Source organism: Ictalurus punctatus, chromosome 12 (assembly GCF_001660625.3).
Source record: "Ictalurus punctatus breed USDA103 chromosome 12, Coco_2.0, whole genome shotgun sequence".
Taxonomy (NCBI): Eukaryota; Metazoa; Chordata; class Actinopteri; order Siluriformes; family Ictaluridae; genus Ictalurus; species Ictalurus punctatus.
The window spans coordinates 13,732,344-13,756,210 of NC_030427.2; the positions used below are offsets into that span (position 1 = coordinate 13,732,344).

Consider the following 23,867-nt stretch of genomic DNA (forward strand, 5'->3'; position numbering starts at 1 on the left):
TCTCAGACCCTCAGCAGGCGGCCATTCTTCGCACATTTTTTTTCTATTAAAATAGAAAAAACATATAAATAAATAAACAGTCTGCTTCATGATTATTTTAAATTCTTCACTCTGAAGAACCTCTCCAACAAGACAGTGATATCTCAGGACTCTCAGGAGTTCTGAAATTTAGGCCTACACGTTTCTGCTGTTGATTGGAAGTGTATTCACATTGAAAGTAAAATCAACACTCTGTATTGGGATACACGTTAAAGCAATCTATTGTCCATACTTTTTTTTTTTTGCTGCACACATATATTGATAGTTATTAATTTAGTCCAAGCATTTACTCTTCCCTTTTCCAATGGCGTATAGTAATAAAAAAGAAACATTTTTCTACTATACTTAAAGGGAAAATCCACCCTGAATGACTTACATATTAATATTTATAATCTACCTAGCTACATATATCTACATGTGATCTTCAGTGGCATCTAAGATTTACAAACGCAATTCTGAAAAAGTTGGGACAGAATGGAAAATGCTAATAAAAACAAAGAGGAGTGATTTGAAATTTACTTTGACTTGTATTTAAACAAAAAACATATAAAGACAAGGTATTTGATGTTTTACCTAATCAACTAGTTTTTTGAAGGTAAATGTTTATTTTGAAATTGATGCATGCAACACCCATCCATCCATCCATCCATCCAGTAGTGACCGAAAGAACTAGATCGCGGGTACGAGCGGCCGAAATGGGTTTTCTCAGAAGGGTGGCTGGCTTCTCCCGTAGAGATAGGGTGAGAAGCTCAGCTATTTGAGAGGAACTCAGAGTAGAGCCGTTGCTCCTTTGCGTTGAAAGGAGCCAGTTGAGGTGGTTAGGGCACCTGGTAAGGATGCCGCCTGGGCGCCTCCCTAGGGAGGTGTTCCAGGCACGTCCAGCTGGGAGGAGACCTCGGGGAAGACCCAGGACTAGGTGGAGAGATTATATCTTCACAGTGGCCTGGGAATGCCTCGGGATTCCCCAGTCAGAGCTGGTTAATATGGCTCGGGAAAGGGAAGTTTGGGGTCCCTTGCTGGAGCTGCTGCCCCCGTGAGCCGACTATGGATAAGCAGTTGAGGATGGCATGCAACACGTTCCAAAAAAATTGGGACAGGGGCGATTTAGGACTAATAGCGATGTGACAAGTTGAAATAAGAAGGTGATGTGAAACAGGTGAGGCAATCGTCTAATCATAGTATATATGGAGCTTCCAAAAAAAACCCAAGTCCTTCAAGAGCAAGGATGGGTCGAGGCTCGCCAATCTGCCAACAGATGCGTCAGAGAATAATCCAACACTTTGAGAACAACATTCCCCAAAGACAAATCAGTAGGATTTGGGGCATTTCACCTTCTACACTGCACAATATAATTGAAAGATTATATTTGATTAAGAATCCGGTCAAATCTCGGTGTGTAAAGGGCAAGGCCGAAAATCCCTCAGACGTCAGTGTCTTAAATACCGTCATGAGTCTGTAATGGATATCCTGACATGGGCTTGGGAATACTTTGGTAAACCTTTGTCAGTCAACACCATTCGCCGCTGCATCCACAGATGCAAGTTAAGGCTTTACTATGCAAAGCAGAAGACATACATCAACACTTTCCAGAAGCACTGCCAACTTCTCTGGCCTCGGTCACATCTGAGATGGACAGTAGTACAGTGGAATTGTGTTTTGTGGTCAGAAGAGTAACATTTCAAATAGTTTTTGGACAAAACAGCCGTCGTGTTTTCCGGGCCAAAGAGGAAAAGGACCGTCCAAGCTGTTATCAGTGTCAGGACCAAAAGCCAGCGTCTCTCATGGTATGGGGGTGTATCAGTGCCTATGAAATGGGTAACTTGCACATTTGTGAGGGCACCATTATTACAGCAAGATATGTACACATTTTTCAGCAACATATGCTGCCATTCAGAGCAGTACAACGCCAAGCCACATTCTGCCTGGATTACAAGCGCATGGTTGCATAAGCAGAGAGTACAGGTGTTAGCATGGTCTGCCGACAGTCCTGACCTGTCTCTGATTGAGAATGTGTGGTGCATTATGAAGCGCAAAATAAGGTAATAAAGGCCCTGTACAGTTGCGCAGCTGAAGAAATGCATAATGGATCAATGGGGGAAAATTCCACTTGCTAAACTTAACCAACAGATGTCTTCAGTTCCCAAACCCTTAATAAGTGTTATTAAAAGAGAAGGTGATATTACACAGTAGTTACCTGTCAACTGTCCCAACTTTTTTGGAGTGTGTTGCTGTCAGCAGATTTGAATAGAGTGTGACTTGACTTTTTTCAAATTTTTGGTGAATTTTATTTATTTTTATTATTTTTTTTTTTTTGCATTTTCCATACTGTCCCAACTTTTTTGGAATTGGGGTTGTATTTTGTAATGAAATTCTGAAATTCATGGATATGTTGGTCTATATTTAAAGTCCTCTGCTCAAACGGATCAGTTTTTAAAGCATCAACTTTTATGCTAATAACCACCGGGATGTTTAGCCCAATGTTTGGGAGATGTTCTGGGAAAAAACAATAGAAACCCTCATAGAATTTGTTATGGTTTTAATGGGAATTGCATTGGTTTTAACAGAAATTTAATAGTCCCTATGGGGCTCTACTGGTAATTTGTTACCTTCTATTGGTGGTATGTTATGTCTAGTGGATACCATTAAGAACCAATAATGGTAATGGTTTTAATGGTTAGCCTATAGTTTGTAATGGTACTTGCAGTGGAAACCATTAGAATTTCTGTGATGGTTTCTACTGTTTTTTTCAGCAGGGTGAGACTGTTGGCATTTTTTTTCCCTACTGAAATACATGGTACCCGGTTAGCAGTGTCTCCCTGTGACATCAGCACAGCACACAACCGCTGACTTCTCACAGGAATAACGAAAATACAGCATCAACTAACAAATTAACATCCAAATCAATAAACACACCACGAATATCTTTAACATAAACATATTTAATGTGTTCTAGGGTCGAGTTTTCCTTGAAGTATGTTTTACAATATATCTACTGCCCTTGAGTATAAATATTTAACTCCATTTTTAAAAGCAAATGGTTATTGGATGTTTAAAAAAACTGATACTTTTCCTTCATTGGTTATTGAAATAAGCCTTTGGAGGTTGTATTTTCATTAAAATTTTCCACCGATATTTTGTCGTTATCAAAACGAATCTTTACGGATGCGAATCGATTCACAATTGCGAATCGGTTCAGCTGTTCGCGAAGAACCAACCACTGACCATGAGGAGTCGACTCAGGATTCCCAATTCCTAGATTCAGAGAGTCGACTCGTTTCGGCATCAACTCGCTGCCTTATTAGTCAGAGAACAAACAAACACGACTCTGGTAAGGAAGTGAATTATTTGTATTTAAATAAGGAAACTTTGAAAAAGTTTGTTTTTACAGTTTTACAGTGACATAACTGTATAAATGCTGTTATAAGCCGACAAATAACCCTTGCTGCATTAGCCAACTAGCTAACGTCTACCTGAAACTTTGTAAAGACCAGGTGTTTGAAGCTATACATTAATTTTGGCATTATTGGTGTTGGCTTGAAATGAGTAATTAGATCATTTTTACTGGACTCTATTTAACTGTGTACATATTTCATGGCTTAATCCTCCCAGAAACCGTGACAGGACAGTTTTCAATCACTTAGCCAGCAAGCTAGTGTTAGTTAACGTTATCACTGAAGATCGCAGAGAATAAAGTTTACTGTTAGACAAAAAAATAATTAGTCTACACTTTTTTGCTTTCATCCTGAATGTTTCATATAATATCAAACATTTAAAAAAAAATTACATTTACTGTTTCTAAGTTATATTCCTACTATATTTACTTTACTATTTAAGTACATTGGAGTCCGCTTTTTTTTTTCTTTTTTTTTTTGCATAAAGGGTTCCCTTTATTTATGAAAAAAAAAAATCCAACTATTCAAATATTAGGTCATTTCTGTTCATTGTATTCACTGAGCATTTTGTTCCTAAACTTTCCACCAATACATGTCAAATTATATTTATAATTTGAAATGTATTTGATGTTTTAATGGATTAAATCCATTCACTTTAGGTGACCGCTCAAACAGGTCTATACAGACATCTATGTTTCACGGACATCATTTAGAAACCATGGTTTTATAAAAAGTTACCTTTTCTGTTGACCTACTTCTTATTTTTAGAGTTGCAATATAACACAAGTAAGAAATACGACACGTAGGGTTATGTTTTATCCATTTATACTTTCATTTAATATTGTGGAACATCCACCAGCATGTTAGTCCTTGTTGTCCATTGTTCCAGCTGTTATAACAACTATATAACAGTTGTTTCCAGTTATAAACAGCTGCTATAAACAGTTATTCCTTCACCAGCCTCTCTTTAAGTTACTAAAAATAAAAAAGCACTTCCCGAGAAACCGCAAAGGGCAAAGGTCTGACACTGGAGACTCCTTCCATACATGTTAAATAAGCGTCTCGACAGGAAGATTAATCTCATCAGCAGTTTTTCTTTGTTAAGTAACATCTATCCATCCATCCATCTTCTATACCGCTTATCCTTTTCAGGGTCACGGGGAACCTGGAGCCTATCCCAGGAAGCATCGGGCACAAGGCGGGGTACACCCTGGACAGGGTGCCAATTCATCGCAGGGCACAATCACATACACATTCACACACCCATTCATACACTATGGACACTTTGGACATGCCTATCAGCCTACCATGCATGCCTTTGGACTGGGGGAGGAATGTTTAGTAACAGTATGTTTTAAAAATCTGTTTATTATTATTAGGCTTAGATTATGTAAAGCATCCCTACAGAAAATGAACTGTATTAGAACGGGCGCATTAATACGCAATAATCTGGGATTTGAATTACAGCCGGAACTACTGCTGTTATAGAAACTTGATCAACACCTCTCTGACCAATCAGAATCGAGAATTCAGCATAGTATGTTACTTAGCTTTGAACTGGTCTAATCCAGTTTTGAAATGAGATTGAAAAACACAAGATTTTTGTTTAACTAAATGTTTTTAGTTCAGTTTAGTCTACATAGAGTGATTTGATGCTAACTGCGTGACGAGTTTCAAAAAAGCGTAAACAGATCAATCTGAACATGTAGGCTATGCTGCAGACCCCAAAATGCAGTCGAAGAAACAAGAAACTTTTGCACAGCTCACTAACACCACTAGATGGAGGCACTGATATAGTCATTAAAAAATAATTGGCTTTGCATTAGACATCAGGATATAATGACATTAGACATCAGATTGTATGATCTGAGTAAATAGTTAGTGAGGGTTAGAGTTTTGACATGCCTTTTAGTTTGTCACGTGTTTAAACATGTAGCGCTATAGATGTAGGTTCATGTGTTGAATAAAAATCCACACACGAGTTGTTTAATATTTCATCTCAATAAATGAGGCTTTTTCATTTGCTAAATCAGCATTTTAGACAACTGAAGTGTGTTTTTATTTCCATGCATGCGTATATACCTCACTCTAAGACAAGTACTATGGTTTAATTCCTAATCTATGAACTGTTATTCATGCCCTTGCGAGTGTGACTTTAAATGGCAGAAGAATTTCCACCATTCAGCAGAACCGTCCCTCAGGTGAGGAGCAAAGCGTCTCCAAGTAACCTTTCTTATTACCGCTAGACCTGAAAAGCGTACAGATTTATAAATAAATTCTTTCTGAGGTCAGCAAAGTTACTGGAGCGGCTCTTATGCACCAGAGACAAGCTCTTTAATGATTCTGTAATGATCATCATTTTAATTTTTAAACTACTGCATTATTTATGAAGACTCCTTAGAAGACTGTTAGAAAGAAAGGTTAAATCTAGATTCCTAATGAGGCCGTTGGTTTGCCGTTGGTCTTTGGGGGAACTTAAAGGTTCTATGTAGGACACTTTCCTTTCGTTAGAATTCCTGAGGAACCCAGAACCATTAGAGAGCATTGTTCAGCACTTTTTATGTGCTCCTGATGAATCCAGATTATGGTAAAAAAATTCATTCATTCACTCATCAGTAAGCACTTTATCCTGGTCAGGGATACGGAGCTTAATCCCGGGACCACTTGGTGTGTGGTGGGAATACATACTGTATGGGTTGCCTGTCCACATATAGGAGTAACTTACTCTAGCTAATGGACCTACCGGAATGTTTTTGGGAGGTGGTATGAAATCAGAGAACCTGAAGGAAATCCACATGGATGCATAGAGGAAAAACGTGAAACCCCCACATAGAGCGTATAACCCCAGCTCAGGATCGGACCACGGCGTACTACCGTACAATAAGTGCTTTAAAAGGACAGTTTGTAAAATGTAATGAAACCACCATCGAATTAAAAAAAAACCCAGCTTGCAGCTCCAGGGTCCCCAAATTCCTGCCTTCATGTTGCCTGGGTTCTCTGGTTTCCTCCCACCTCTCCATAAAACATGCCAGGTGTTCACTTTAAATTGCCCCCTAGGTGTAACTGTGTGTGTGACGCGGCCCTGTAATGGGTATTCCCACCTCGCACCCAGTGTTCCCCGGATCGGCTGCGGATCCACCTCCACCCTGACTGGGGATAAAACCCTGAATGCATAACGACCGAGTACGACTACATCCCCAGACCATTTTTATTCTCCTGATTATTCTCCTCAGGGTGTAATCTTTCCTCTTTACCAGTAATGATGCATGATTATATGACTGCACCTGCACTTGGTTCTTTGATTTTGTTCTACGAACTTGGTGCTCACGAATTCTCCAGCTCGTTTAACACCATTGCAGCGGACACTTCGAAATAACTGACCGGACTACTTCAGTTAACTACTGTACACCCCCCCTTCCCCCACCCCCCCGGTGTGTATACGCCCGACGGTTGGAGGGAAAAAACCGAAAAGGCCCACGTGCTCCAGGCTGTTGGACGCAGTTGTCTCAGATACGGTTTCCTCGCGCACGACCGCGCAGCGGAGCGGAGCGACGTCACAGGGTGTCAGCTGTTGGCTCGCGCTGTTGGAAGAGCACTATGCCAGGAGAACAGCGCGCGTCGGTACCATGAGCGGTTTCGACATGCGGCGCGCGAGCCGTTTCGCCGTTTCCACGCGCTCCCTTCGCTCAGTGATGCGCGTGCGCCCGCTCCAGCGCCAGCACGCGCGGCCGCGTGATGCACCGCTTTCTTGCGTGAGAACGACACGCGGGAAAGACGAGCCGTGACAAATCGGAGACGCGCGCACACAGGACACACACACACACACACACACACACACACATTCCGCCAGAATGACGACTTGTGACGGAGGTCCCCGTGCGACCGCGCGCCGCTCGTAACTACATACACTAACACACACACACACACACACACGCACACACACACACACACACACACCTTGTTTGGCTCTGTTGGATTTCGCACGCGATCATCATGCCGGTGCGGCGGGGTCACGTCGCGCCGCAAAACACCTTCCTGGGGATCATAATCCGCAAATTCGAGGGTCAGAGTAAGTGTCATGTCACGTTTCCGTTACCGAACAGCGCGACTGTCGCACAGTCGGCGTAATGCGGTGCACAGATGACCTCTAATCTGTATTGATCCTGATTTACAGTATTATTTAAGTGATATTGCGGGTCAATTTCGGGTCAAAGCGAAGCTGGGGTTTATTTATAGGCTAGTTTATTTATCTGATTGATTCACATGCTTTTTTTTCCATCCACACGCTTTCATGTATCCCGTTGTGCGTGTGTGTGTGCGTGTGTGTGTGTGCGTGTGTGTGTGTTTGAATATTCTTTGACTCCTGCTGTTTTGATCCTGCGTTTATTCACAGCAAAAAACCCCAGTGTTGATTTAACACCAAGAGTGCTGAATTTACATCCTACAGTGTTTATATAAGTCCACCGGACACAAATGAGCACTGTGTGTGTTAATTGAACACGGGGGATTTTACTGTATAGCCACACGTGCACTGGCGCAAATAATATCCTGAGCAGTCAGCACTCTGCACATTTAAACCCATTCTGTTGTTTTCCTTTTGCTTGCATAATCTGCATGCACGTGACCTAATTAGCCTGATAATTTGTATATTATTATAGGTTATTAATGCAAATAATGAATGAATGAGAACAAACACTGTTATGTTTACACCTGCTAGGAGTCTATGGAAAGTTATTATCTGCAAAAGTAAATTAGACTTAAATCCGAACACAAGAAGTCTAAGACACTTTAGAGTTAATCTCAGAACTTTACACACATTGTAGCATTAATGAGATTTTTTTTTTGTTTGTTTAATTCTTTAAGAATCCACATTTAGGCGTTTATGTGTGCGCATTAAATATTAGCAATGCATCAAAGACACATATTAGATTCATTATTCATTTCAGATATTGTTAAAGCACCAATATGACATGATGGTACAGTAATTAATTCGTGCTTTATATACCTGTACTGTGCTGTGGAAAAGTATTTGCCCCCATCCTGATTTCTTCTGTTTTTGTGTAAATCTCACTAAATAGTTTTAGATCTTCAAACACAATACAAGATTTAAAAAAAGGCAACCTGAGTAAATACACAATACAGTTTTTATTTATTTATTTATTTACAAAAAAAAAAAAAAAAAGAGTTAACCAACACCTATCACCAATTTGGAAAAACTGACTGGCCCTGTAAACTTAAAATCTGTTTGTGCTACCTTTAGCAGAAATGACTGCACCTGAACGCTTCCGATAACTGCAGATCAGTGTTTACTCCTATGCTTTGGGTCATTGTCTTGCTGCATAATCCAGTTTCGCTTGAGTTTCAACTTCAACTGATGATTGGACATTCTCCTTTAGGATTTTCTGGTAGAGAGCAGAATTCATGTTTCACCTCAATTATTGCAAGTAGCCCAGGCCCTGAAGCAGCAAAGCATCCCCACACCATCACGCTACCACCACCAGGCTTGACCTTAGTAATGATGTTCTTTTTGTGGAGTTCGGTGTTTGGATATAACATGACCCCTGTCTTCCAAACAGTTCCACTTTCGACTCATCAGTCCACAGAACATTCTCCCAAAAGGTTTGAGGATCATCAAAGTGTGTTTTGGCAAAATTTAGACAAACCTTAATGTTCTTCTGGGTTAGCAGTGGTTTTCACCTCGTCACTCTTCCATGGATGCCATTTGTGCCCAGTGTCTTTCTGATAGTGGAGTCATGAACAGTGACATTCATTGATGCAAGTGAGGCCTGTAGGTCCTTCGATGTTGTCCTTGGCTCTTTTCTGACTCCCTGGATGAGTAGTTGTTGTGCTCTTGGAGGAATTTTGGAAGGTCGGCCACTTCTGCGCAGGTTCTCTTCTGTGCTGTGTTTTTCCATTTGGAGATAACGGCTCTCACTGTGGTTCTTTGGAGTCCCAGAGCATTTGAAATAGCTTTGTAACCCTCCCAGACTGATGTATTTCAATCACCTTCTTCCTCATCATTTCTGGACTTTCTTTCAGTTTTGGCATAGTGTCTTCCTGAGTAATATTTAAGTGTTGATTTGATTGAACAGGGCAATTTACTGAAACAATTTAGTATGAGATATACACAAAAACAGAAGAAATCAGGAAATACTCTTTCACAGCAGTGTAAATACCCATAAATGGTTAATATATATATATATATATATATATATATACACACACACACATATATATATATATATATAGACGATTAAATGCACACATTTATAAAATGGGTGCTGGAACATGGACATGGACGTTAATACTTAGCATTTAATAGGGTTCAGGATCTTATAAATTAGTGTTAATTAGCCTCCATCATCACTATACACGCAATACTTCATTCTTCCTGTCTGCCTCCACAGATAAAAAGTTTGTGATAGCAAATGCCCGTGTGCAAAACTGCGCCATCATCTTCTGCAACGACGGCTTCTGTGAAATGACGGGCTTCTCGCGGCCGGACATCATGCAGAAGCCGTGCACGTGCGACTTCCTGCACGGCCAGCTGACCAAGAGGCACGCCGTTGCGCAGATAGCACAGGCCCTGCTCGGCTCAGAGGAGAGGAAAGTGGAGATCACGTACCACCGCAAGGATGGTAAGTGCATGGGGGCTTCATGTGCGTGTGTAGTTTTAGACCAAAAAAACCCCAACAACAACCGTTTGGGTATTTAAGAATTAACTGAATGACTGTCTTGTTCAGAAATTTGTTTGTTTGATTGTACAAAATCTAAAACATCTGTATTATACACTTCTTCCAAACAGTACTGAGGTTTGACCCAAACTTATCATGTTTTTGTCAACACCAACAAAAAGATACAGTGCATAATGCATTTAATTACTGTTATAACCAAATAACTTATGAATTTTTTTACATATTAAAAATGCCTATAACATGGTAGTAGTAATGAATGCTTAGGGGATATGTTGGAATATTTGTTAAAGCGGACTTACCATGTGGGATAGCTATGTTTTGTAGCAATATAGAAACAATGGAGAAGCGTTTGAAAAGTATGGTAGTAGTGAAGCACGCTCGCTGAAGCACGAAACAAGGTTTTATGTGACATTTTAGATGTTGCGTCCATAATGATGTTCCAATCACTACAGTAACATGGCTTGACATTGCCAGTGTAACACAGGTATCCTTTTAGGTATTCTTTAAGCACTCTAAAGAGGCATATCATACTGTTTTGAATGTTTTTTTTTTTTTTGTGGGTATATTCAAATCTGTCTCTGGAGCAGGTGACAGGTGTGATTTTAAAAAAACAACCCCCAAAAACCATGAGGGTGATACAGAGTTCAAATGTGGTCCCTCCCTGACCTCTGCTTCTGTGCCACTGCTGTATAATAATTGTAAATGTTATTATTCATACAGAAGTAAGGCATATCAGCAGTAACGTAAAGCATGATATGGCCTCCTATAAGTTCTGCACATAACCGACAGGAAAGGGGACGAGTCAGAGAGAGTAACCGATAGATAGCTCGATAGTGACAGATGGACTGTACGTAGGTAGAAGCGTTTGTCCAGCTCGGCTACTTTTTGACAGCACACACACGGCGCTGGGCGGGGGGTGGTGGGATTTTAAAGCTCCCAGAGATGACCTCAAAGCGATCGCATGTTTCTGCCAAATGAGAATAGAGAGGATTGTGTAAGAAAAGCAGCATGACCTGAGTGAGGTCTAAATAAAAATCTTCTCTGCATACATGGGTGTCTAAGTGTATGTGGAAACCCATAAAGCAGAGTCACCGCGTTATGGAAAGTCACACCTGTGGTAATTAACACGTGTCCGTCAGTGTCGAGGGTGTCGGGTGACACAGCGGTGGCTGAAGGTCGGGGCAGGGCCAACTCCGGCTCACTCAGACGGCCACGGCTCATGAGTCAGCGCTCCAGTGAATGAACTGATGCCATAATCAGGTGCAGAAAGAAGGGAGCTGATGAATGAGAAAGGGACGTGTGCCATCTGTTCTAATCGGACATCATTTTCCCTGTTGTCCCAACAGGCTGTGTGCGGTTTAACGTCAGGAAATTGCTGAAATTGAAATTCTTGAACTCAGTCATGAACCTGGTGATATTTAAGTCAGTATTTTATAATATATTATTATACATTGTAATATAGATTATATTTTGGAGGCGATGGCTTTTAGAGAAACACAGAATAAGAAGGCTGTGTTTGTAACGGCGATGATGGTCGTAATCCGTTTGATTTACGTTTACCTTTCTCAAGCTGAAGACTGCTTCACATAAACCAGAAAACGGAACCTTTAGAAACACAAAAACACCCAACTTACAGATGTTGTTCTAAAAATAAACAAGCAAACAAACAAACAAATAAATAAATCTGATGAGGAGGATTGACGGTGAAGGCGTTTTATTCTTTCTTTCTTTCTTTATTTATTTTTGTTCTGAACCGACATCACTCGTTTTCAATGTACTCCTGTGGGAAGTGGCTGCAAGGTGTGCAGAATTGTGGTCACTTTAAAAAAGTGCTGCTACAGCCATTTTTCTGCTCACTGCAGAGCTTCTAGAAACTTTTTAGAAAAGCTCAGAGAGATTGTTTTTTTTTTTTTTTTAACCTCCCGACCAATCAGGTCGCAAGTTGGGGAACGGGCGAGAAAAGCAAAATGGAGGATTTGGAGGAGTCTTGTTCATGAGCAAATATGAGATGATGATGAATACAAGTACCAACATTCCAACGTTGCAGTGTAGCTAAAAATAACACGTGTATTTTTGTGACATTCACCCGTACGTGATGTGACCTCCCACAATAACAGTCAAGTCATACAAGCAGCTCAAATTCTCTTGATTTTCCGCTTCCGAAGCTACAGTGAAGGCAAAGAGCCTTCTCATCACCAGTTACACCAATTTTTATTTCATCGACATTATCAGCACAAGATGTGATCCAGCCAGAGCTTTTCCTGCCACGTGTGAAAGCCAAGAAAAAAAAGGGGAAAAAAAGCTTTTAGCACGGCTATGAAAGAGAAAATGGAAGAGAAGTCCCAAAGCATTTTAACTCTACTTCTACAGGGGATGGTTTGATAATCACCCTGTTCATTTTAATCGAACAGTCCAGACATCTAGAATATAATGGCCAAGCATGCTGAATTTTATTGCTGAATTTGGTGTTCATCCGTAGTTTTATGCCACAGATATACGATATAATGGAAGGCTGTGACAGGAATGTGGTAGATTCCATACTGACATAAATGTGTGACACTTCATTATAGCACCCAAAGGGTAACATGTAAGTAAAGAAATGCAGGGAGCCGAGGACTGATCCCTGGGGAACACCACTGAGCTACAGTAGCCCTGACAAGATTCATAAACCAGGAACCAGGCAAAAGCTAAGCGTGTAACACCAAAACACAGAGCTTAATTAATGCCAACGTTTCTGGATACGTTTCTGGTCTTTTATATACAATATTTAGACACAGAGAGAAAGTGTGTACTGTTTCAGCATTTATAACAAAACTATGCAGCCAGACATGTGCCAGTATAAATATTCTCCATCACGGTAATTGCCTAAGCGTGCATCTCAGTTTATAACACTAATCAGATTTTTTTTAAAAAACACCACTGTCACTAAAAATGGATCTACAGTAGGTATCACATTAAGGAGTTCTCAGGAAGAGTTCTGTCTGTCATGTTCTCACCGGAGCCTTGTCTAGTGAACAGACTTATAGGATTGTATTAGTCAAGAAAGATCCATGCGATGTGCTTAAATTAGGCCCAAATAAGGTACCCTAGATGACAGCTGTCTTATGGTGCCTTCCAAATGTGACAGCCTTTATCTTTATACCATGCAAATGCTAACCAGAAGTGCTGTCTGCCTGGGCTGCTGCTTCCCAAATACAACAGATGGCTAGTGACAATATTTTGAAGCAGGATTGAAAATATTTTATGCGCTATATATTGCTATATATTGTGGTTATTGAGACATGGCTACAACCAAGTGCGATAAGCACAACTAGTTTGGGGCCAGTGGTGGGCAATATGATGAAAATACCGTATCATATTATACTAAGTCATTTCTAGGACGCACGATACGTATCGCAATGTACAGGTTTGCTCAAACTGGAAGCAAAACAGTGCTGGAATTAAAATGATTGTTTTTCATGATCATTTAATGTCTAGGCAAGTGTTAACACTTCTAGAGTCTTAAAAATGAAATCCTACATTACGTCAATACGTGTAACCAAGAATCAGCTCTTCACGCAGAAAGCTGTCATTTGACTGAAGTGGAAGAGTTTACACTAGAGACGCACCGATACTAAATTTCTCAGCCGATACGGATAACCGATTATTCAGAGTGATATCGGCCGATACCGATAACCGATACCGATAGTTTCTTTAATACTTTTTAAAAAATACTTTTATACCTTCTTTTAAATGAATAATAATTCATTCCACAATTCTGAAAGAAAAAACTTTATTCTCTCCATTTCAACAAGTTGTTTGACAGTAACTGGTCTCATGAATAGAAAACACATGACTCTAATTAACATTAACACATGAACTCAATTCTGAAGATTAAAGTAAGATTTCTTAACTTATTGAATGTTTTAATTCATATTAACGTTGACTGAATTCTAAAAAAACCTCCTGTTAGTGTCACATTCACTCTCCATTAACACAAGCATTTCTACTTCATCACTGACATCAAACTGGTAATATATAATATACACTTTTTTATATATTAACATTAACTGGATATGAAATATACTACTCTACAAATATAGTTTTTGTGCAATATATACTTTTTTTGTCAACTCATCTTCATTTAAATCTTTCAACGGTGTACTGGCGCTTTAATTCAGCGCGAGCAGCTCGGCAAAAAAAATAAAAATTTGGACTCAATGCAGAAACTCCCGCTTCACTGCTGCAGCGTCCGGTGTAATATTTTATCAGTGCAGAGATTACAGAGATTACAGACTGCAGTTTTGCCGTCATTCCACACAAGAGACATCATCTTTACACACAGCACAAATTCAATGTGTTTTCCCGCCCTCTTTTGATTGACAGGATATATAATCGCCCCGATCATCGGATGTTTTTAACCTATCGGCCCATAGCCGATAGCGTGAAAAATTGCCTTTATCCGCCAATACCGATTATCTCTAGTTTAAACGTTTGTTTTCCTGCTGGAAACCAGAATAAAGTAGTGCGTATAGATAGAATTATGGACAGCCAATCAGATTGTGAAGAGCCATTGTGAAGCTTGTGGTTAGAAAAGTGTACAGAAGATATTAAGTGGCTCGATATCCTGTAGTTAGAGTGTCTGAGGCTGAGACTAGCTGGAACATGATCTTCCTATAATGTGTAACTCATACAGAGCAACACCTTATAGCACCTCATCGTCTTTTATTTAAAAACAATAAAACTCTTGAGTTCCCCTGCCTGCTAAATAGCACCTCTCAGGAATTAAAATACATCTACAGGCTTTTCACTGTCGTAAATATCACTTCACTTCCGTAAATATCACTAAAGTTGAAAGGAGTTTGGCTTAAAAAGGCTGCCAGCTTTAAATAAATGTGGAAAAAATATTCCCAAACTGGAGACTCCATTGATTTATTACATCTAATGCACCTAGAACTCCACCCCGGGGCACTCCTCATACCGTCTAACTACTTCTCTAAGGACTCCGTACTATGAACAAAACAACAATTCTCAGTAGTCTAGAGAAATCGCCAGGCTTTCCACTGATCCAGCAGTCAAACACACCTTACCTGCTATATACACCCTGCTAACTTAACTGTAAAAAAAAAATAAAACGCTTTTTAGAAATTGTTAAGCTTTCCACTTTTTCTTCCTAACTGTCATGTAATTTAAGTTGTTGGCTCAGCTGGTGTTCTCTGACTTCTGAGCTCTGAACAGAACAAAAAAAACGTCAATCATGAGCTTATGACTAAGGAGTAGCTTAGTTACAGCTACTCTTTAGTCCCTGCTTCAGTATCGCAGGCATCCTTGACCTTGTTAATGATAATTCGTTTTAATTTATTTATTCATTTTCATATGATTCATTTTCATGTGATTCATTTTCATGTGATTCATTTACCTTTTCTCTTCTCCCTTCACTTTCCCAAATATTTCATTGAGAAGAAAGGGGGGGGGGGGGGGGACACGGTTGTACAGGTATCAGCGCCCTCTGGAACTCCGACTATCCTAACGTTATTGCGCCGTGACCTCGACTCCAAATCCTCACATTTATTCTCTAATTGAGTCACGGTCGCAGTGAGAGACTCGATAGTAGTCTTCATATGAACTATGTCATCGGTGCAGCCCCATTTCCCCAACAGTACCTTTCAGTGTTGATATGGTAGCCTCGGTAGTGAATTTATCACCAGCCTGCTGTGTTTTCACGGCCTGCAGGTCAAGCTGGATAGTAGACAGCGCATCCCTGAACGTCGCCTGAAACTCCTTTTTAAAAACATCGGCAATGTCCTTCCTCAGTGAAGCCAGCAACTCAAGCCTGAGTGAGGCGAAGTCAGGGTCACTGCTCGGGGACGCGGATTCAGGGGGAGAAGGGGACTCGCTCACGGCGCGCACACTAGGTCTCAGTCGTGTCTGAATGCTACCACGGGTTTTCGTGTTCTTTCCAGACATCTTAACGTGCCACAAAGTTAAAAGTGCAAATAAGGAAACGAAGTAGAATAAGTCAAAATATATTATATGACCAAAAAGCACTGATTAATTACAATTTTAATCGAAATCAGCAGGAACCTCCAACTTCACGTCTTACACCGAATTCGAATCCCCATTAATGATAATCAATAAAAATAAAAAAAAATACTGACTACATGTTAATGATAGCAACTAGCAGCTTCAGCCATGTTCTGGTGTTTATTTGTATTACAGACCTATCTCAGAATTACCATATTTACCGAAAGTATAGGAGAGAGTTGTACTATCTCAGCTTTCCCCTTACTTAGTTAGCAATAACATCTTGGACCCCCTTCAATCAGAGCTAAACACAGTACAGAGTCTGCCCTTCTATAAGTAGTGAATGACCTTTTATTAACTGTAGATTCTGGAAACTGTGCCATCCTTGTACTGTTGGACTTAAGCACAGCTTTTGACACCATTGATCACCATATCCTCCTAAATAGATTAAAACAAGAGGTCGGCATCCATGATGCTAGACTAGACTGTTTCTATCATATCTTACAATTAGGAGTTTTTCTGTGGAAATTGGAGCATGCTCATCAACCACAATCCCCATTACCTGTGGAGTGCCACAAGGCTCCATTATGGGTCCGATTTTATTTTCTTTATATTTGCTAACTCTTCGCTCCATTTTTGAGCGTCACAAGGTTTTCTACCATTGTTATGCAGAAGATACACAGCTTTACCTCCCATTAAAATCTGGGAAACATTTGTTGACTCCTCTTTTAGACTGTCTAAGGGACTTAAAAGGCTGAATGGATGAAAATGTCCTCCAGCTAAATGAGAAAAAGACTGGAGCCATCCTGTTGAATGATAGAAAGTCTTAGCTGTAGTCAGGGCTCCCTACAAGACAGCATCCTTAGCCAGGTTAAAAATCTGGGGGTGATGTTCGATTTGGATTTACAGTTTGACAAACAAATAAATTCTGTTGTCAGAGCTAATTTTTTTTCCAGCTTAGGGGACTTCGCAACTTAAAATCTTTTCTCACATTTCAAGTGCACCTATTATGGTTTTTCAAATGTTACCTTTCATGTAGTGTGTTATAGAGCTGTTTGCGAATGTAAAACGTCTGCAAAGTTTCAGAAATCAAAGCGCAGGACAAACGGCGTTATTGACTCCCAAAAGAAGGAACCGATTCTGAACAGCTGAAACGAGTCGTTAGTGATTCCTGAACTTACTTCCTGTACAAACCTACGTAGGTTTGTAACAAAAAGCCCCGCCTCTGATCTTCATCGGCTGCTCGAGAACAGACAGAGCCGAAACTCGTTATGGTAGTGTGCGTTTCCTTTTTGAAAGAACAATCACAACAGACTGGGACATCTGACCAATCAGAGCAGAGTATGGTCTCTGAAATGAGGAGTTTAGAACGAATCCTTTAGAACGGATCATTTAACGAGTCGTTTGTGACACTGGAGGGAAAAGGTAATGCTTCAGTTTAAATTATGAGCATATTAAAGTATTCTTTGACCTTGGATGCATGTAAATCTATTGAATGAGAGCTTTAAAACAAAATGAGGGACCATAATAGGTGCGCTTTAAAGATCTTGAGACTGTTATTCATGCTTTTATTTCATCGAGGCCCTGTATGCTGGAATTAGCCCGTCTTCACTTTCACTCTTGCAACTCGTACAGAACTCTGCAGCTTGCTTTTTGACTGGGACCAAAAAGAGAGCGCACATCACACTCATCTTAGCCTCACTCCACTGGTTACTGGTGAAATACAGAATTGATTTCAAGATTCTATTGTTTGTTGCTAAAGCCTTGCATGGTCTCTCCCCCGTAGATATTTCAGATCTCCTCTGCTTTCGCTCTTCTGCACGTTCGCGCAGATCCTCCTCTCACTTGTTACTAGCCATTCCGAAGTCACGATTAAAAACCAAAGGCGATAGGGCCTTTTCTGTAATGCCGCCGAGGCTTTGGAATAGCTTTCCCCTCTCTATCAGATCTTCCCCTACGATAAGTTCATTTTAAATCGTCCCTGAAAACTTATTTCTTCTCTCAAGCTTATTTATAATCTGCCCTGTCTAGCTGTTTCCTCTCTGGTCTTAGTTATATCTGGTTAGTGTTCTTATAGTAATTATTTGTTGATATATTTAATTGAATGATATTTTATGCTCTAGTTTAATGCATTTCTTATTATGGATGATGTGCAGCACTTTGGTTAACACTCATGTTGTTTTAAACATGCTATATAAATAAATTTGACTTTATTTATTTATTTTTGTGCTTTAATGACATGGCGTATGTCTGCCCTGAGCCAGCACTACTCTGCTCACACGCACTAGTTTACACCCCTCCAAAGCCACGAGCGATGCTATCGACTATCAGCGATGCGTAGGGGACACTATAGGCTTGGGGTGAGTGACGACAGAATGGGGAATCGCGGATCGAATCCAGCTATCATGATGGCTGTCGAGTTGATGATTTAAATGTGTGTTGGAAGACCTGGTGTCTGCAGCTTTATGTAAATATGTGTTACAATCGGCGATAGTTAGAGGGTGCACTGGCATATTACACACGATATCTCAAGCCTTGGACATGATCACACACAATCTCGCAATTGAAAAAGGACATGTTTTAAAACAGTCAAAAAAATATATCAATGATTTCTCGACGTTACGAAGCCTGGTATTAGATCCCAAGCTAATCGGATGCACCTTTTGTTGTTAAACTTTGTTGGCTCCCTGACCCATATAATGCAGAACACCAAAGCATTGGCTATCAAAAATGGAGATTTCTTGGAAACAGATGCACACACACACACACACCCTTTAATTGTTATTTTGCCACGCAGATGATTGGCACATGCGCGGTGCTTTATTGGGAATTTATAGTACTGCAGAGAGTGCGGTTATATCTGCAAAGCTTTATTTCCCAACTGCTGGCCAAAACCTCTTGGCAAAGCATACTGTTCAACAGCAACGCAATTACCTTTCATTACTAGGGAATATTATAATGTTAGCTATTCACAGTGCGGCATTGCTTTATTCAGACCCTGGGAACAATGTCATATTGAATAGCGCATGTGTGCTTTAAGTGAGAGAATTACGAATGGTGGCTTTTGTCCCCTGGGCAGAATTACATCCGCCTCCATTACTCGGCTCTTGATGAGAATAATAATATGAAATCCTTTTCCCAACTTTTGCTCCTTTGATTCAAAATCCTTCCAGTTTCCTGCATGTGAATTATCTCAGTTCTTTTCTTAAAGGTATCGCATCGTATTAAACGTATAGTCCTTCGTCTCGGGTTTCGTCTGGTTTAAATCTCTCAGCATGCAGAATACCACTACAGTTTCAACTGGAGTCATTATCCAAATGTATTCACTTCATCTTTCAGTATCGATGCTGTTTATTTATTTATTTATTTTTAGCATGCACGCATTTGCTCTGTGTCTGTAAATGACCCGGATCGCCTTTTTTTTTGTTTGCTCCTGAATAAAAAAAAAAGTGTGAACAAGGGAGATCCCGGATACCATAACAAATCTGATACAGTATCCAGGTCGTGTAGCCTGACATCCTGTTTACATGATTAATGAGGTTTATTCGCAAGCACATTAAGCCACCAGTTAGAAAGCTGCTCTGAGGCTCAGTCGCCTGTCGTGACGTGCGATTGGCTAAAAGGCTACGCACAGCTGTGACGCCGCTGTTCACACAGAGCGCTGAGAGAGAAGCGTGTGACGACTGGGTCATAAAAATGGCTTTTTATAAGGTGCTTAGCAGGTATGAGAGCCAGTGCATATAATTTAGCACTTTATACTCCAGCAACGTGTCAGTGTGTAGATGAATGTGTGTGTGTGTGTGTGTGGTGCAACTTACAAGGTCTTATCCTGACACACGCCACTGTCTAACTCAATAATTCATTATTTGTGATCTCGGTTTCACAGCACATAAACAGAGCCCGTGTAAGTGCTCACATTCACGGTTTCATTTGCACTCCAGTTAACTCCGTAGTTTTCCGTAGGCACGGTGGCTTAGCACACTCGCCTTGCACCTCCGGGGTTGGGGATTCGAATGCCGCCTCCGCCCTACACGCGCAGAGTTTGCATGTTCTCCCCGTGCTTCGGGGGTTTCCTCCCCCGTCCAAAGAGCGTGCTGTAGGCTGACTAGCATTCCCAAAATTGTCCGTCGTGTGTGAATGGGTGTGTGAATGTGCCCTGCGATGGGTTGGCAAGTGGTATGGAAAATGGACAGAAAATGCACAGAAGTCTCCAGCGTGACCACTTAACACGTAACAGTCAGAGGTAACCTTTAAGCTTTCCGCATTAACCCTCCTGTTACCCTCAAATATGATTAAAAGAAATTTCAATTTGACCCAAGCAATTTAAACCTCCAGATTGTGATGTTTTTAAGCAAAGGTTTATGTCTAAGGTAATGCATGCATCTTTGTTGACTACTTAAACAGCCCTTTATATAAACCACCCGCCCCCACCCCTTATACTAGGGATTGGCGATATACTGGTAGAAATTCTCCCCACAATAAGAATTAGTCTTCCCGCGATGATAAGGATAAAGCCTAGTTGATGACGTATTAGAGTGTGCGAACATGAGTACGACGGAAGGCGGACCTGAAGCTGAAGAGGGAGGAGTTCATCGCTAAACCAGGAGCTACTGTACCTCTCCAATCTGCAACTGGTTTGGTTACAGAAATTCAGTTTTACTTTTAGACCAAATGTTTGTGTTTCTGAGGCTCTCAAGATCACAGCTATCACTTGTAGCCAAAAACAGTAATGCATGGTACTCTATTTATATCGTCTCCATGGTACTCTATTTATATCGTCACTGCTATAAATACCAGAATATATCGTGATATAGTTTTAAGTCCATATCGCCCATCCCTACCTTATACATCCAGAATACCTACTGCACTACTATGGACAAATTTGCAAATACCATAAAATCTCACTGATTGACCTAAAATTGTGTGTGTGTGTGTGTGCATATATATATATATATATATATATATATATATATTTGGTATTTTAATTGTTTAATAATATTTCTAAATATAGATTTTTGTCATTTATAACATTTGGAAAGAATAACAATTTCTTTTATCAAGGATAGTAACATGAATTATGTTTGGGGTCAAATTGAGCCCAAGAAAAACCAAGCAGGACAGAGGGAAGTGTTTTGAATATTAAGGTTGCAATCAGAATGATTCAATCCCCAAGTTGGGGAAAGCACTTGAAGCATTCGTGGTGTTGAACTATTTCAATCGCTTCTGCTGGATTTGTTCAGCTGAACGTTTTTGAGAATAAACATGATTTGCAGTGGGGCTTGAAGCATTTTGATTGCACTGTATATTGAAAATATGAAATCATGGTGAGCATTATAAAATGATAGGTGGGGGTGGGGGTGGATGCAGCATGACGCACACGGAGTACCAATACCCCCCAGTGTTATTCTGCTTATACCACAGCAATCTGCAAACATGTTTCATTTATTAATGAACGACGGTGTAAAGTTAGATCCAGTGATGTGCAGCATCCGAGAGACAAAGTTCTCACTCACGTCTTAACTGCAGTAACAAGCTGTTCTCTCACCGGCCCCTTTCTCTTTCTCTCTCTCACACACTCTCACTCTCCTCTCTCTCTCACACACACTCTCACTCTCTCCTCTCTCTCACACACACACTCACTCTCCTCTCTCTCTCACACACACTCTCACTCTCTCCTCTCTCTCACACACACACTCACTCTCCTCTCTCTCTCACACACACTCTCATTCTCTCTCCTCTCTCACACACAATCTCACTCTCTCCTCTCTCTCACACACACTCTCACTCTCTCCTCTCTCTCTCACACACTCTCACTCTCTCCTCTCTCTCTCACACACACTCTCACTCTCTCCTCTCTCTCACACACTCTCACTCTCTCCTCTCTCTCACACTCACTCTCACTCTCTCCTCTCTCTCTCACACACACTCTCACTCTCTCCTCTCTCTCACACACTCTCACTCTCTCCTCTCTCTCACACACACACTCACTCTCCTCTCTCTCTCACACACACTCTCTCACACACACTCTCATTCTCTCTCCTCTCTCTCTCACACACACTCTCACTCTCCTCTCTCTCTCACACACACTCTCACTCTCCTCTCTCTCTCACACACACTCTCACTCTCCTCTCTCTCTCACACACACTCTCACTCTCTCCTCTCTCTCACACTCACTCTCACTCTCTCCTCTCTCTCTCACACTCACTCACTCTCCTCTCTCTCTCACACACTCTCACTCTCTCCTCTCTCTCACACACTCTCTCATTCTCTCTCCTCTCTCTCACACACACACTCACTCTCTCCTCTCTCTCACACACACTCTCATTCTCTCTCCTCTCTCACACACACTCTCACTCTCTCCTCTCTCTCACACACTCTCTCATTCTCTCTCCTCTCTCACACACACTCTCACTCTCTCCTCTCTCTCTCACACACTCTCACTCTTTCTCTCTCACACACTCTCTTTCTCTCTCTCACTAAACTCCTGTGTCCTGAACACTTTCCTGAGCTGGGAAACTTTGACTGTTACAAAGTGCTTACAACGGAGGCTCATTCTATAAATGTTATAGTATTAGATAATGTGGGGCCGCTGCCATACAAGTCTCTGTGTATGAGCTGTTACTATAGAAACCATAACGTATCAGAACGAGTGCATTAATATTAACTTGTAACAGTTTCACTGTTATTTTGGACAAGTAAGCTGTAGATAATAAATGGTGAATGGATAGATGGATAAATGGTGAAATCTTGAAATGGCGCTCAGTGATTAGCCAAGCTGCAGATCTGAAATTAGCTACAGAAACTCTGAGATGAGAACATAATGTAACCCAGTAAGAACTTCTCTGTCTCTGGCCCTGTGGGCAGTACCACCTCCTCCCCGAGGAGACCACAGTGTCCTCAGAGAGAGAGAAAGCGCAAGAGACTGTGTCTGTGTCTGTGTGTGCGTGTGTGTGTGTGTGTTAACTGGTGACTCAGAAAGGAATGTATTTATAGCTCATGTCCTCCTCTTGGCAGGTGTAAAGTTGATAGAAGCTCCAAAGCTCAGTTTCTCTCTCTCTCTCTCTCTTTCTCTTTCTCCCGTTCCGAGACACATGCTGCGCAAATAAACTGTTAACACAACAGTAACGCTGCAGAAGATCTGCCCCAGCACAAACAAAGCTCTCACATCAACAGAGCGTTTTCGGTCTTTATATAACAGTTAGTAGGACTCGATTATCAGACACAATGCCGCTACGGCTGCTTTGCGAGACCCTCATCCATCACAGTCAGAGGGAATTTCCATCCATCTGTTCCTCCTAACCCACCTGTCCCCTGTGCTTTATTACTCAGTTAGCCAGTGGCTCCAGGTTTTTCTTTGCTCCAGGGATGTGACCGGAATAAGCAGTTCCCTGATAATGATACTGTCAGAAAAGTGTGTCCAGGTTCAACATGTGAACCCTGCTGCACAATCTGTTACCTACATTTTGTGAAAATAGACAGTAAAGTGTTTTTCTGCACTATAAATAGCTAAAGGCTTTTCACTGTTATACCTGAAAGTCATCATGAAACGTATTAGAAAACTGCAAAACACCGGGATGGAGATTGGGTTAGTGAGTGAGTGAATGAGTGAGTGAATGAGGGAGTGATTGAATGAGGGAGTGAGTGAACGAGTGAGTGAGTGAATGAGGGAGTGAGTGAGTGAACGAGTGAGTGAGTGAACGAGTGAGTGAGTGAATGAAGGAGTGAGTGAGTGAAGGAG

The 23,867-nt window shown here is 40.9% G+C and overlaps 1 protein-coding gene across 3 annotated transcripts in view; it reads left to right on the forward strand.

Annotated features, from left to right (window-relative positions):
- The first annotated feature begins 3,304 nt into the window (after window positions 1-3,304).
- The window catches only part of kcnh7 (potassium channel, voltage gated eag related subfamily H, member 7), a 67,028-nt gene continuing 46,465 nt past the window's right edge, over window positions 3,305-23,867 (forward strand). For 2 of the 3 annotated variants that reach the window (XM_017482395.3, XM_053684066.1), the window contains exons 1-2: window positions 6,970-7,500; window positions 9,839-10,069. In XM_017482395.3, coding sequence (XP_017337884.1) covers window positions 7,425-7,500; window positions 9,839-10,069 — 307 coding nt within the window. In that variant the 5' untranslated portion in view covers window positions 6,970-7,424. Of the gene's footprint in view, window positions 3,368-6,969; window positions 7,501-9,838; window positions 10,070-23,867 lie in introns of those variants that run through there. The other variant, XM_047159048.2, reaches the window with a different exon arrangement.